General features: G+C 51.5%; 1 protein-coding gene across 5 annotated transcripts in view; it reads right to left on the bottom strand.

The window, feature by feature from the left end:
* GRM7 (glutamate metabotropic receptor 7) overlaps positions 1 to 12,423 on the bottom strand; it is a 159,137-nt gene that overhangs the window by 65,012 nt on the left and 81,702 nt on the right. For all 5 annotated transcript variants that reach the window (XR_010028865.1, XR_010028866.1, XM_063165058.1 and 2 more), the window contains exons 3-4: positions 3,097 to 3,238; positions 1,745 to 1,899 (exon numbers count right to left, since the gene is read on the bottom strand). Coding sequence is in view for 3 of the 5 variants with exons in the window: in XM_063165058.1 (XP_063021128.1) it covers positions 1,745 to 1,899; positions 3,097 to 3,238 (297 nt within the window). In the remaining 2 variants the exon portion in view is untranslated. The remainder of the gene's footprint in view (positions 1 to 1,744; positions 1,900 to 3,096; positions 3,239 to 12,423) is intronic.

Genomic DNA, 12,423 nt, shown 5'->3' with positions numbered 1-12,423 from the left:
AAGTACCAAGACAAATACCTGTGGATCTGGGGCCTGATCCTACAAATACCAAACACTTGGGGCCCCTCTGGAGTGACAGGCTGGGACACCCCAGTGGCAGGAAAGCAGGAGCACCAGCTGGCACCTGTGTGCAGAGCTGTAAAAGCACAGCACACCTGCACGTCACACCTGGATTTTGGACTGAAGTCACTGCTGGGGGTGGAGAACAATTTGAAAAATGCTTTTTTTTTCTGTGCGGTGAGTGTTTGAGTTTATGAGCTGTGTGAGGTCCCGTGGCCAAATGAAACTCAGAGGCCAGAAAGGGAACCAGAGCAGCCTCCAGCAGCCTGGGCACGAGGAAAGCAGGAACCCAGAGGGATCAGGGCATCCCTGGGCATGGAAACACCAAAGCCTGGGGTTCCTGACACATCCCCTGGCTGCTCTCCTGGGAACGGACAGAAATGGGACCAGCCTGGAAGGGGAACGTGGGAGCTGAGCTGCTGCACAGCGCTGGGATAAGCTGTGAGCACCCCCAGGCCCTGGCAGCAGCAGCAGATGGCACATGCAGATGGCATTGGGGACAGCTGGATGGGGCCGGGGAGGGCAGCAGCAGCCTGAGCCCCCTGCTCTGCCCAGGGACCCCTCACACCTCACCCTGCTGAGCCCTTCTGCAGCACACAGACCCCACAGGTGCGTCTGTCCTGAAGGACGCCTCAGGCACGCACACACATTCGTAGGCAGAATGCACTTTAGGCACCGCAGCAACCCCCAGCCCACGTGCAAAATGCACCCAGGCTGCTCCAGGCACTTCCCCACCGAACCAGGAGATATTTGCAGGCTCCATAAATATTTTTGCAGGCTCCATAAACACAATTTTTTTGCAGGTACACCAAATACACAGATATTCATACCTGCAATTTAACTGACCTTGTGCACCTGAACTCTCCCACTCTGCCATCCTCACTCACTGCCTCCAAAACCCCCTCGTGCTTCCCATCAGGGGTTTAATGCGTAACATAAAAGGAAAATATTTTAAAACAAACAAACGTGGGAAGTTTTTGTTTCTGTGTACTGTTGACAGAATTTTCGGTTCTGTGTCAGAAACCCTCAGGGATGAATAGAGACAATGGGAAAAGCTTATTAAAATATCCTGCTTTTCAGAAACAAACCACTTCATTGTCTGTCAACTTTCTGTATTTACGGAGAAATAACATCCAAGAGTGCCTCGGGGGGCTAAAAATGTAAAAGAATGAAGCAGATGATCTACCTGAGAGGAATAACTGATGAGCAGGGAGTGCAGGCGCAGGAAAAATGCAAATATTTGGTTTACCAGGGAGTGGAGGCACCAGAACCCATTTTAATGTGGGCAGCGTGTTGGAGGACTGGGCCAGCAGAGCAGTTGGGTTTCTCAGTGCCTCCCCTGGAAATAACTTTTCCTCCAGGGAACACAGACCCTGACCAACCCCGCCCAGAGGAAGCCATGTGGATGCTGAAGCATCTTTAGCACAGCAGGATTAACACACTGGGGTGAGATCAGACTACAAACACTGGGGAGCACAAAGGGAAGCTGAGAAAGAAAGGGGTTCAGCAAAAGCAGCTTCCCAAAATTCACTATACACACACATCTGTACAGGTGTGGCTATTTCTGAAGCACACAGCAATATGGATAAACACAGAGCTTGATCTGAAATAGAAGCTAACCTGAGTTTAAACGGAAAGCACTGATGGGAAAATGAAGTTTTAATCAGTAGGAAAGGTCTCTTACCCTCGATGGTGGCTCTCTTGGGCAGGATGGTGATGGCTCCCTCGGCCACGTCCTCCTGCTGCAGCAGCGGGCTCACCTTGGAGCCCCAGGTGTCGGAGCCCACCCACAGGAAATGGCCCACCTGGTCTGCCCTCTTGGCTGCTGCCAGGATCTGCCTGCGGAGAGAGCGGGGTTGGCATGGGGGGCACTGACAGGGGGATGCTCCAGGGAACGGGGGTTGGCATCGGGGGCACTGGCACCAGGGCTGCTACAGGGAACGGGGCCCCACTGCCATGGGGCTGCTCTAGGGAATGGGGTGGCACTGGCACAGGGGTGGCACTGGCACGGGGGTGGCACTGGCACAGGGGCTGCCCCCCTTGGCCTCAGGGGTCTCCTCCAGCCTGACTGGGCTGTGATGGGGAGGAACAGCACATTCCTGACCCCAGCAGAGCTCAGGGCTTTGGGACACTCGGTATCACCAGGGCTCTGATCCCAGGGAAGGATGGGACTGGGTGATCTCCAAAGGTCGTTCCCAACCCCAACCATCCCATGGTCAATGCAGCACCAATGGGACTTCTCTTTAAATTCACCCAATATCCCACAACTGAATTATTGATTCTACTAAAACTTAGAGTTTTCCCATTGACTTTACTGAAACTTTTCCCAAAATTCTTTTTGTCTCGTTTTGTGGGACCGGGCCTCTCAGCAACTGGTGATTCCATCATGATTTTAAGCTAATTTCAAATTCTGGACCCAGAATACGCAAGCGAATAATGAAATATAAAATATTCTTCGTGTTATTTTATGAGCCCATTCCATGTGGTTTAACCTTGAGCATCCAAGTCACTTTATCACTATTAACTTTCATTTGCCATAAACCAGACTGAATTAATGAATTACACCAAGTAGAACGAGCCTGGTGAGGGGGGCGTGGTTGCAATTCCTCTGAGAGGAAAGGTCAGCTCTGCCACCCAACAGGAGCATGGAAAAGCTCCAGGAAAAGCTCCCAGGTCCTGGTTCCCATTTAGGGCACCCGTGAGCCAGAAGCAGCAGTGACTGGTTCTCTCCTCATTCCCAGCTCCCCATATCCAATATTGCAGCAGTGCCTGGTGCTCCCCCCATTCCCAGCTGCCCATATCCCAGTGGCTCCCAGCACAGACCATTCCCTGGCCCAGGGAGGGCCCAGGCTCACCTGATGTCCTCGTCGTGGGTGAAGATGACGATGGCCCTGGCGTTGGGCGTCTCCCCCCATTCCCAGCTCCCCGTATCGCACATGGCAGCAGTGCCTGGTGCTTTCCCCCATTCCCAGCTCCCCACATCCCAGTGGCTCCCAGCACAGACCATTCCCTGGCCCAGGGAGGGCCCAGGCTCACCTGATGTCCTCGTCGTGGGCGAAGATGACGATGGCCCTGGCGTTGGGCGTCTCCAGCAGCTGCCGGATGATGCGGTCGAAGTCGATGCTCTTGTCCTTGCGCTCCTGGGGGATCTTCAGGGACTGGGCGATGCAGAGCCCACCTGCGCCAGGGCAGAGCACAAAGGGACCCTCAGGGGACGACAGGAGATGTCACAGAGCCCACAGAGCCCAAAGGGAGCCTGGGAGGGAGGGACTCCCCCAGGGATCGCTGCCCTTCCAGCACCCACGGCCAGATCCAGAGGGATCCATGGAATTCCTGCTCTGATCCAGAGCAATTCCTGCTCCGACAGCACTGCCTGACCTGGGGGGCTCAGGGGTTTCACAGACTGTGCCCAACCCACTGCAGAACGGCAAAACAAGCAAAGAAATGGGAATGGAAGGATGAAAAGAAGAAGAATTAAAGCAGGAGACAACAGCAAGCTGAACGAGCCTGAACTGGTGAATAAACCCCAAAACAACAGGCTGAGAGCAGAAGATACTCACAGTGTACTGGGCAGCTTTATCTCACTGAGAGCTGAGATTCTTTTTGATTTTGCAGCTTGAGGGCTACTGGAGGAAAATGCTTCCTCTGCAATCACTTACATGGAACGGGAACAGCCAAAGCTGAGATATTGGCAAAGCCCACACTGTGCAAGAAAACCCCTGTTCCTTCAAGGGCCCACCCCCAAAGAGATGGACAGACACAAACAGTGAAACCTCAAAGTCTGTGAGAGAGACTTCTCATAAACACCCAGAGAACACAGCAAAGAGCATCAGCACAGCCACAGGTACCCTCAGCCAGACCAAAAAATGCCCACTTTTAGCACAGCTCTTGTATTACAGCTATCTATACTCTGTTAAAAAAAAAAATTAAAAACTTAAAAATCCCATCTCCACTGACATTCTGGTTGTTGCTGGCAGATGAAAACGCAACTTTTGCCTTAATTATTTTGTTTCTCAGCAGTAATCACTTTCATCTTTTACAGCATCTTTGATACCAACCTGCTCACCACAGCGCACAGAGCGTTAATTAATAACGTATCAGAGCTCTTAATAAAAACCAGCAGTGGGGATGAGTTAATTAAAAGGCAGCAGGACAAGGGGGAGATTCACAGATAGGCTTTAAAACCCAGCTTTAAAAGTCCTGTAATTGAAGCACTGGAGAAGGTGTTGGAGGGTGAAGGACCCAGAGGAGGAGGAGGCTCAAGCCCCAGAGCATCCTCCTCATCCCAGGGCAAAGCAGACCCAGAGAGAAGCAGGGAAAAGCAAACTGCTGCTTGGGAATGTGAGACCCAGCTCCTGTGCCGTCCCTGAGCCCCTCACAAGGCAGGCCAGCCTTGTTTGCCCTGGTTTTTGAGAGAGGAGCTGAGCTGGAGCTGCCTGAAGGCAAAGGAGCTCTGCTGGGCCAGCTGCTCCAAAGGCTCGCTGGAACAGAACCATTGTTCCATGGGGAGGAGGAAAACAGTGAACAGGAAAGGCTGGGAGAGAATAAAGGAGAATAATAACCCCCAAGTTTTTCTCTGTCTCACATAAAACATTTCATTTTGTTTTGCAATTATCACAACCTGGACTTTCTGCAACCTTTCTTTTTCCCTTTAAAAGCAAATACTACCAAGCTTTAAAAATAAACTCCATTTTAAATGAAGACAGAAAGTCTCAGTGCCAGCGAGGTCAGAACCTGACCAGTTTTACACGCTCTGCTTTCCCCAGTCAGAATGACCCCAAGGGCACGAGCAGGGCTGTCCAGCTCTCCCAAATTGTCCCACTTGGCAGGGATCTCACAGTTTGAGCTTTCCCAAAAGGAGCAGATGCCATGGGGCCCTGCTGGCCTTGGCACCACCCCTGCTCAGGGGAATTTGGGATAAATGGCAGGAGGGATTAGGGATAAATGGCAAATATATTGTGCCCGAGGAATTGGGTTCCTGCTGTCCATAAGGCACAGGGGAGTAAGTTCAGCTTCCATATCCTCATCCTACATTCCAGCACAACAGGAAACATGTGCACAGTTATTGAGAGTGTCAGCTTAATTCACAGCACTTCCGAGGGAAAAACCTCCGAGGGAATTAGGTGGGAAAAACATGAAAGCTGCAAATTCAGGATCTTGTCACAGGATCCCTGCAGTGATTCATTACCCCCGGTGGCCCGGAGAAGTGACGAATGCTCCAGGCTGCACAAAGTGCCTGGCAAGGGACGAGAGCTGGGAGCCAGAGACAGCCCAGGAGCGAGCTGGGGTGTCTGACACATCCAGACCAGCTGGGGCTGCCCCTGGGGGTGTGCCAGGCCAGCCTGGACAGGGCTGGGAGCAGCCTGGGGCAGAGGGAGCTGTCCCACCACAGCAGCAAGTGGGACAACCCAACCCAAACCGTTATGGATGGGATCTGTGGGTCCCACTCCATGAACCCACCAACACTCAGGCTGCTGGGATAAAGGGTCCATCCACCCAGAGTGGGTCACCCACCAATCCCTGCCCAGAGTGAGATCCACGGCCTGAGCCCTCTGGGGATGAGCACACGGTGGTTTTTCCCTGGGAATGCCAGTGCTTGATTATTTCAAATATAATACCTTCTTGTGAGCCTTAAAACACAATGCACAGAGCTCCATTATTAAGCTCAGGACATCCTAATATCACACTAGATAAACTTCTCTGCAGCTAAGGGAGTTATTCTAGACAAGCATTAATACACAGACCATTGTTCTATTTGTCCTTGCCTTTCTACTTTTTAAATAATTTTACTGCTTAGCTCTACTCACAGTTCTGCTGTCTCTGGGGCCCGCCTGTTGCAGCTTCCCCAAAATCCTCTGATTTTGTAGATTCTGGCAGGCAGAGCCCCAGGCTCTCTGCAGACACCCAGCAGCCCAGATTTGGGGGTCATAGAGGCAGCTCAGGTTTGGGGGTCCCAGGGGCAGCCCAGGTTTGGGGGTCCCAGGGCTGGCAATCAGTGCAGTGCTGCTCCAGTATCCATGGATACCCACAGCTGGCTGCTGTTTGGGCTCTGTACAAACTCACCACATTATTCTGCTGCCCTGGAATGCTGCACGAGCTGTTTTCCTTATCGCCACTTAATTGGATTATCAGGTAGCAAAAGAGACAACTGAGCACTTTTTCAGCTGATTTATCTGCAGAGATCCCCTTTTTGGGGGGAATCGCTTTTGGCAACGCTGAAAACATCACGTCACGAAGCCATGTTGGTGCTGATGATTATTAAAAGGAACTCTCAATTAATTTGATTAATACATTCCTTTAAAATTAGCAGCTGCCAGGAGCTGCCTCCTGGGTGTTTATCAGAGCTCTGGGAACAACAGGAAAGCCCCTGGCACAGCTCCTCACTGCAACCAGCACAGGAACCAGCCCAAAATGGAGATTTTAACCCCCAAAATGGAGATTTTAACCCCCAAAATGGAGATTTTAACCCTGCTGTGTTGGGAGGGGTGAGAAGAGCTCAGGTTTAGTACAGATGGCACCAAGACTCTGTGAGGTAAACAATAAAAATTAAAACAATGAAAATGAAAAGTCTCCAAGTGCAGGAGAGCTCTGATCCCTCACAGACCCTGCCAGGTGGCCCCAGGATGCTCCAACAGGCAGGACCCCCCCCCCACAAAAGGGGAAATAAATCAGTCAAACACTTTAACTGGAGTTTGGGGGAGCCAAAGGAAGGGAATTAACTGGGGAAAACTGAAATAAACCCCAAAGGCACACAGGAGGCTTTTCCCATTTCATTGTACATTTTCTGTCCCACTGCTGGTTTTGGCATTTCCTGCCATTCCCTGCATATCCAATTTATGAGCTGCAGTGGATTGACTTGTAAACCTCCTGTATTCTGCAGGTGAGAAACCAGTACAGTAATGCTGAAAACAGAGTTTAAAGAAGTCAGGATCCTCCCCTTGGGAAAACCTGAGCAGCACAACTGAGGAGAGCTCCCTGACAAAACAGAATCACATCCCAAAGAGCCAGAACGACTAAAGATCATTTTATAGTCCTGAGATGCAGCTGGGGCTGCCCCAAACTCCTCAGCAGGGACGGGGTTGTTCAAACACCTGACACAAACCCACCAAAGCCCCCAGGGCAGGGGCTGCAATCCTGACACTGAGCAGCATTCACAGCATGGCAAACCCACCCAATCCTGAAGGTAGGGAAATCCTGACACAGTGAGCAGCATTCACAGCATGGCAAACCCACCCAGCCCTCCAGGGCCAAGGATGGAAATCCTGACACAGTGAGCAGCATTCACAGCATGGCAAACTCCCCAAAGCCTCAAAGGCAGGGGTTGGAAATCCTGACACCCTCACAGGGCACTGCTGCAGCAGCCTCTTCCCAGGGAGGGCTTTGGGCCAGGTTTTGGGTTATGTTTAACCAAAAACCAGAATGAGCCCACGTTCCAGAACCTGCCAGCAGCCTCACAGGAAACCATCAGACCTTCAGGAAGGGATTGGAGTGCAGAACATTTCCAGTGCCATTCCCAACCCTGCAAATTCACAATAAAACAAGTGAACAGAGCGATCCTGGCCTGGCTGTGCAATATTCCCTGTCCCACCGTGGGACACAGCACCACCAGCCTGGCATTTGTGCCCCAGGGGCTGCCCTGAGCCCATCCCAAGCTCTCAGGGATTCCTCAAAGGGATGCAGAGCCCAGGAGATGCCCAGGGCACCTGCCTCAGCCCCAGCTCTGCCCCGTGCACCCCAAAGCAATTCCAGTCTGCGGGAATGAGCTGAGGGACGGAAAAGCTCCTGCCGCTCCAGAAATGGCATTGATAAACTGATTTTATAAATGATTGATGTCCCGCAGTGAAAGCAAGGCAGGTTCAGAGGGAGCTGGGAGGGGCTGGTCCATTCTGCTGGCACCCAAACCCACATCTCTGGGAAATGGGCACAGAGCACCATCCTGCACGGGAAATAATGCACAGAGAGGCCAAACGAGCGCTCAGCATGCAGGAGCCTCGAGGAAAAGGAGCTGCAAGTTAAAACAGGGCTGGTAGAGAGATCCAGAAACGGCAGCTCCGTCCTAAATCAAGTCCTGATGAGCTCTGCATCGGCTGCTTGCTCCTTCCTAGAACAATGAATTCCTGCTCCCCAGGAACGCTCACCCCCCTGCCAGGAGCCACCAAGTCCTTGCTTATGGCACTAAAAGAAGTTTACAACTGCCCTGATCTGCAGATGGGCTCGGCTTTAAATTACATCTCCACAGCATGGTAATTCAATTGTAAAAATGGAAAGTGCACCAATAATAAAATTACATTAACACATGGAATGACAACAATTTATCCAAGGAAAAGGATCCCTGTGGATACCCAACAGCTTTAACTTAGAAACTTTCTGCACATGAAGAAGCTACTGAATCACTTGGAAATTTCATTTTCACTAATTTTGTTTATTGTTTCATTTTTTCCCATTAGCCCTCATCACAACCCAACAACAGAACACCTAAACTAATATGGAAGACTAATATTTCTAGCATGTTATTCATTAATGCTTAATTCCATTGTGTCAGACCTTTGCTGCATATTTAATGACATTCCTGGTGTGTTTTATCACCTCAAAATTGTCCTTTATTATGGCAGTTAAACTCCAGTAATATACAAAAAATTAAGACTCTCCTTGGGAACACTAAATTAAATCACAAGAGCGGTGTAAGATGACTTTGAGAGATGTAGGAAAGCTCTGTTTGTGAGGCAGAGTGGAAGGAGAAGGAGCTGCCCGAGCCTGGGAACCTTGGGTGAGAGCAGGCTCAGCTGCAGGAGGGGTTTAGGAGCTTTTGGCCTCCTGGAATCTGCTGCAAAGGTGCATAGGAGCCACAGAGTGCAGCCAGGCAGGAAAAAGCAATAGGAAATAGAGCATTTAAATGCCTTTTGTTGGTGAGCTCTGTGTCAGGAGCACTCCCAGGACTGGCCTGGCAAGGAAATGCGACCCCTTGGAAGGAGATGGGAGTGCAGGGAGCCAAGAACAAACCCCTCAATGGATGAACCATTCCCCGTTTTCTCTGGAAGGCCCAGAACAGGGAGCTCCTGAGCTGCACACCTGTATTTATGTGTGAGCCCTGTCCTTCACTGCTTCCAACGACCAAGGAGCCAAGAGAGAGCCCAGGTTCAGACACAGGAGCTGCTGGGGATCAGGGAATGCTGGGGATCAGCATCTGATGGGGATCAGGGAATGCTGGGCATCAGGAGAATCGGGAGATGTTGGGGTTCAGGAAAATCAGAAGATGTTGGGGATCAAGCTCAGGAGCTGCTGGGGATCAGAAGATCCTCAGGGCTGGGCTGCTCCTGCAGGATATTTGTCCTCCCCCCAGCAGTAAGGATGCCACCTCTGGATAACGAATCCTTCCAGCCTGCGAGCACAGAACGGTCCCTCGTGATGGAGCTTTTCTAAATCCAGGTTGGAGCGTTCCCAGCTCCCCAGTCCCTTTTTCCTCAGGGGGGGAACATGGCATTTCAGCCGCTCGCAGACAACGGCTCTGCTGCGGCTGCTGGTGTCAGGGCAGGCAGAGGCTCGTCACCTCCTCAGAGAGTGACAAGGGACAGAGCAGCCAGGACCCTGTGAGACAGCTCCGTGGGAGGGCAGCGAGCAGAAGCAGCTTTGATAGACAATTTTGGAAGGAAGCACGTTTCCTCGTTTTTCCACCCAAGGAGAGAGCAGCACTGACAGCATGACAAAGTTCCTCCAGGAGCCCAGAGCCAGGCTCACAAAGGCTCTGCCACAGATCAGGGACGGGGAACGAGGCCACAGAGTGAAGATCCAGACAGGGCTGAGGGCTGCAGCCCAGAGGACCCTTCTGTGACCACCCCACCCTGGGATCCCTGCAGTACCAGACCAGGTTTGGGGGGTCCCTCCTGGGTTTTGGGTCACTCCTCCCTTGCTGCAGCACATGTCCCTCCAGACTCACACAGTGATCTCTGCTCTCCTGGGACCCCAAATGGGCTCATTCAGCACAGCTGGGAACTGCTGGAACGGGCTCTGTCCCCAGCCCTCACACAGGGAAATGGGAAATAGAAATAGAACTCTATAACTCCTTGGTCTTTGCTAGTCCTTCTCATAATCCCCATCTCCTTCACACTGGAGTAATGTTCTTAATGTACTCGCTGAGCCTTAATGGCCTCTCTCAAATGAGCACTAAAAATGCAATATAGCTCAATAAAACCACTCCTGCAGCCTGGCACAGCCCAGCCCAGCCCTGAGCCACTCCATCCCATGGAGCTCTGCCACAGAGGCTGGGAAAGGAGACAGGAGCAAGCTGTGGGAAGGCAGGCCAGGCCTGACCCCAGCAGTGCCTTATCCCATGGAAAATCTCCTGTGGGATCCCAGCAGGCACCAGCGCCCACCTGGGACTCACCTGGGCACAGGGGCTGGGACAGGGACCTGGGCAGGGACACCCAGGCCAGGCTGGGCAGGCTCAGAGCAGCCTGGCACAGTGAAGGGGTCCCTGCCATGGCACTGGGGGGGCTCACAGCAGCCTGGCACAGTGAAGGGGTCCCTGCCATGGCACTGGGGGGGCTCACAGCACCCTGACCTGGGACAGGAGGAGCTGCACCGTGCCACACCCAGAATGAACCCCAGGAAATTCACTTTACAGCAAGAACTCCGGAGAGTCAAAATATGAATGCACCAGAAATGAGGCCACAGCCTCCAATCAATTAATCAATCTGCCTATCTATCTACAATTTTTGTGCCACAAAGAAGGGTTTTCTTGCAGAATCTTGTTAGGGCAAGGTAATCAGAAAATTACCAGGAAAAATCAGAAAAAAATAGGAAATCTGGGATTCACAAGACCAAAGAGAGGGGCCAAAGACAGGATAAGGAAGAATTAATAACGCTGAATGTGCCCCTTTCCCTTTCTGTGGGTAACTCCTCATGGCAGTCCCAATTTTGCTGAATTTCCCTCTGCTATTTGCAGATGAAATTTCACCCTGTGCCCCTGCAGCCCCATTGTCCCAGGGCATTTCCCACACCCCTGGGGCTGGGAGGAGCTGCAGCTCCTCCTGGAACGAGGGACAAGGGCCAACACATTTCCCTTAATAAGAGTCTGACTTGTACGGAGGAATTGAAACGATGTTCTGAGTGTTACACAAATGAAAAGTAATTAAACCAATGTAACTTCTGAGGAAACAGATGTTAACTGCTATTTCACATAAAACATCCACTTCCTTTATCTTTAATTCATTCTGTGGTCGGAAAGGATGACCAAAGTTATCTTTACTTTGCAAAAACTACTGCAATGGGAGTGAGGGAAATTAACACTTTTAATATTTGAAATTAATTTCAAAGCTCCATCTCACTTTCCAAGGTTTGCATTAATCATTTCTCCCAATATTATGGCATACTGAAAGAACCTGATGAGATTGATTCCAAAACAGAGAGTGAGGAGCCAGCTCAGGCACCCCTGACTCAGCTCCTCCCTGGCATCCCAAGCCTGCCTACCCAGGGAACCTGCACTGAGGAGGAGCTGCTTTGCTACCACCTTTGTCTTACCAGGAAACGTGGAATTTTTTATTTATAATTCTTTTTTTCAGAGCTTACACACAGAGCAGCTCATCCCAGGGCTGGGATCTGGGGCTGGGACACCCAGAGAGCTCTGGCAAACCAGGGCTGGAGGGGAACTCTGTAAAGCCCAGGACCAGGGAATGGTTTGGGCTGGAAAAGCCCTCCAGGAGCAGAGTCCAGCTGGGGAGGCTCAGGGCAGCACAGCTCCCCAAACACAGAAAATGCAAAATCCCCTCCAAGCCGTTGGTTTCTGTCACCTGCAGAGTCCTTGGCACTCACCATGGACATCACAAACCCGGCCCTCATTAACCCTTCCCAGCCCAGGCCGGCACTGCCCTGTCCCCAGGAGCCACGTCCACAGGGCTCTCAAACCCAGGGTGGGTGTCACAGACATCTTTTATGGAAAACAAAAGCAGAACACCCACAGAATTCCAGCGAGCCTCGTTCAATCCACTCACCTTCAGTTGTTCAGAGTCCTCATTTTGGGGAAATGAATGTTTTTAATTAAGGTGCCTGCACAGCTGCTGAGGCAGAGCTGCCAGAGCCGGGAGCAGCCCCTGCACAGCCCAGAGCTGCCCTGCATGGACGGAGCCATTCGTTGAGTCACGCTCTTCCCTCTCCAATCCCCGTTCCCCACACAGAGCCACCGCTCCCTTTGTTAATCCACACTTCATTCCTAAATCACAAAACAGCGTGGCTCTGAAGATAAGCTTTTAAACACCCTCCCACACAGCCTCTCCTGCCATCTCCCGGGACACTGAGATAACCAGCAGCAGCCAGACACTGCAAATATTCAAATATTCCAATAATGGCAATGGAGGAGCTGCTGCTGCC

Source organism: Melospiza melodia, chromosome 10 (assembly GCF_035770615.1).
Source record: "Melospiza melodia melodia isolate bMelMel2 chromosome 10, bMelMel2.pri, whole genome shotgun sequence".
In the NCBI taxonomy this organism is placed as follows: Eukaryota; Metazoa; Chordata; class Aves; order Passeriformes; family Passerellidae; genus Melospiza; species Melospiza melodia.
The sequence above is the reverse complement of the archived record's forward strand: the minus strand, read 5'-3'. Positions and strand labels throughout refer to the sequence as shown.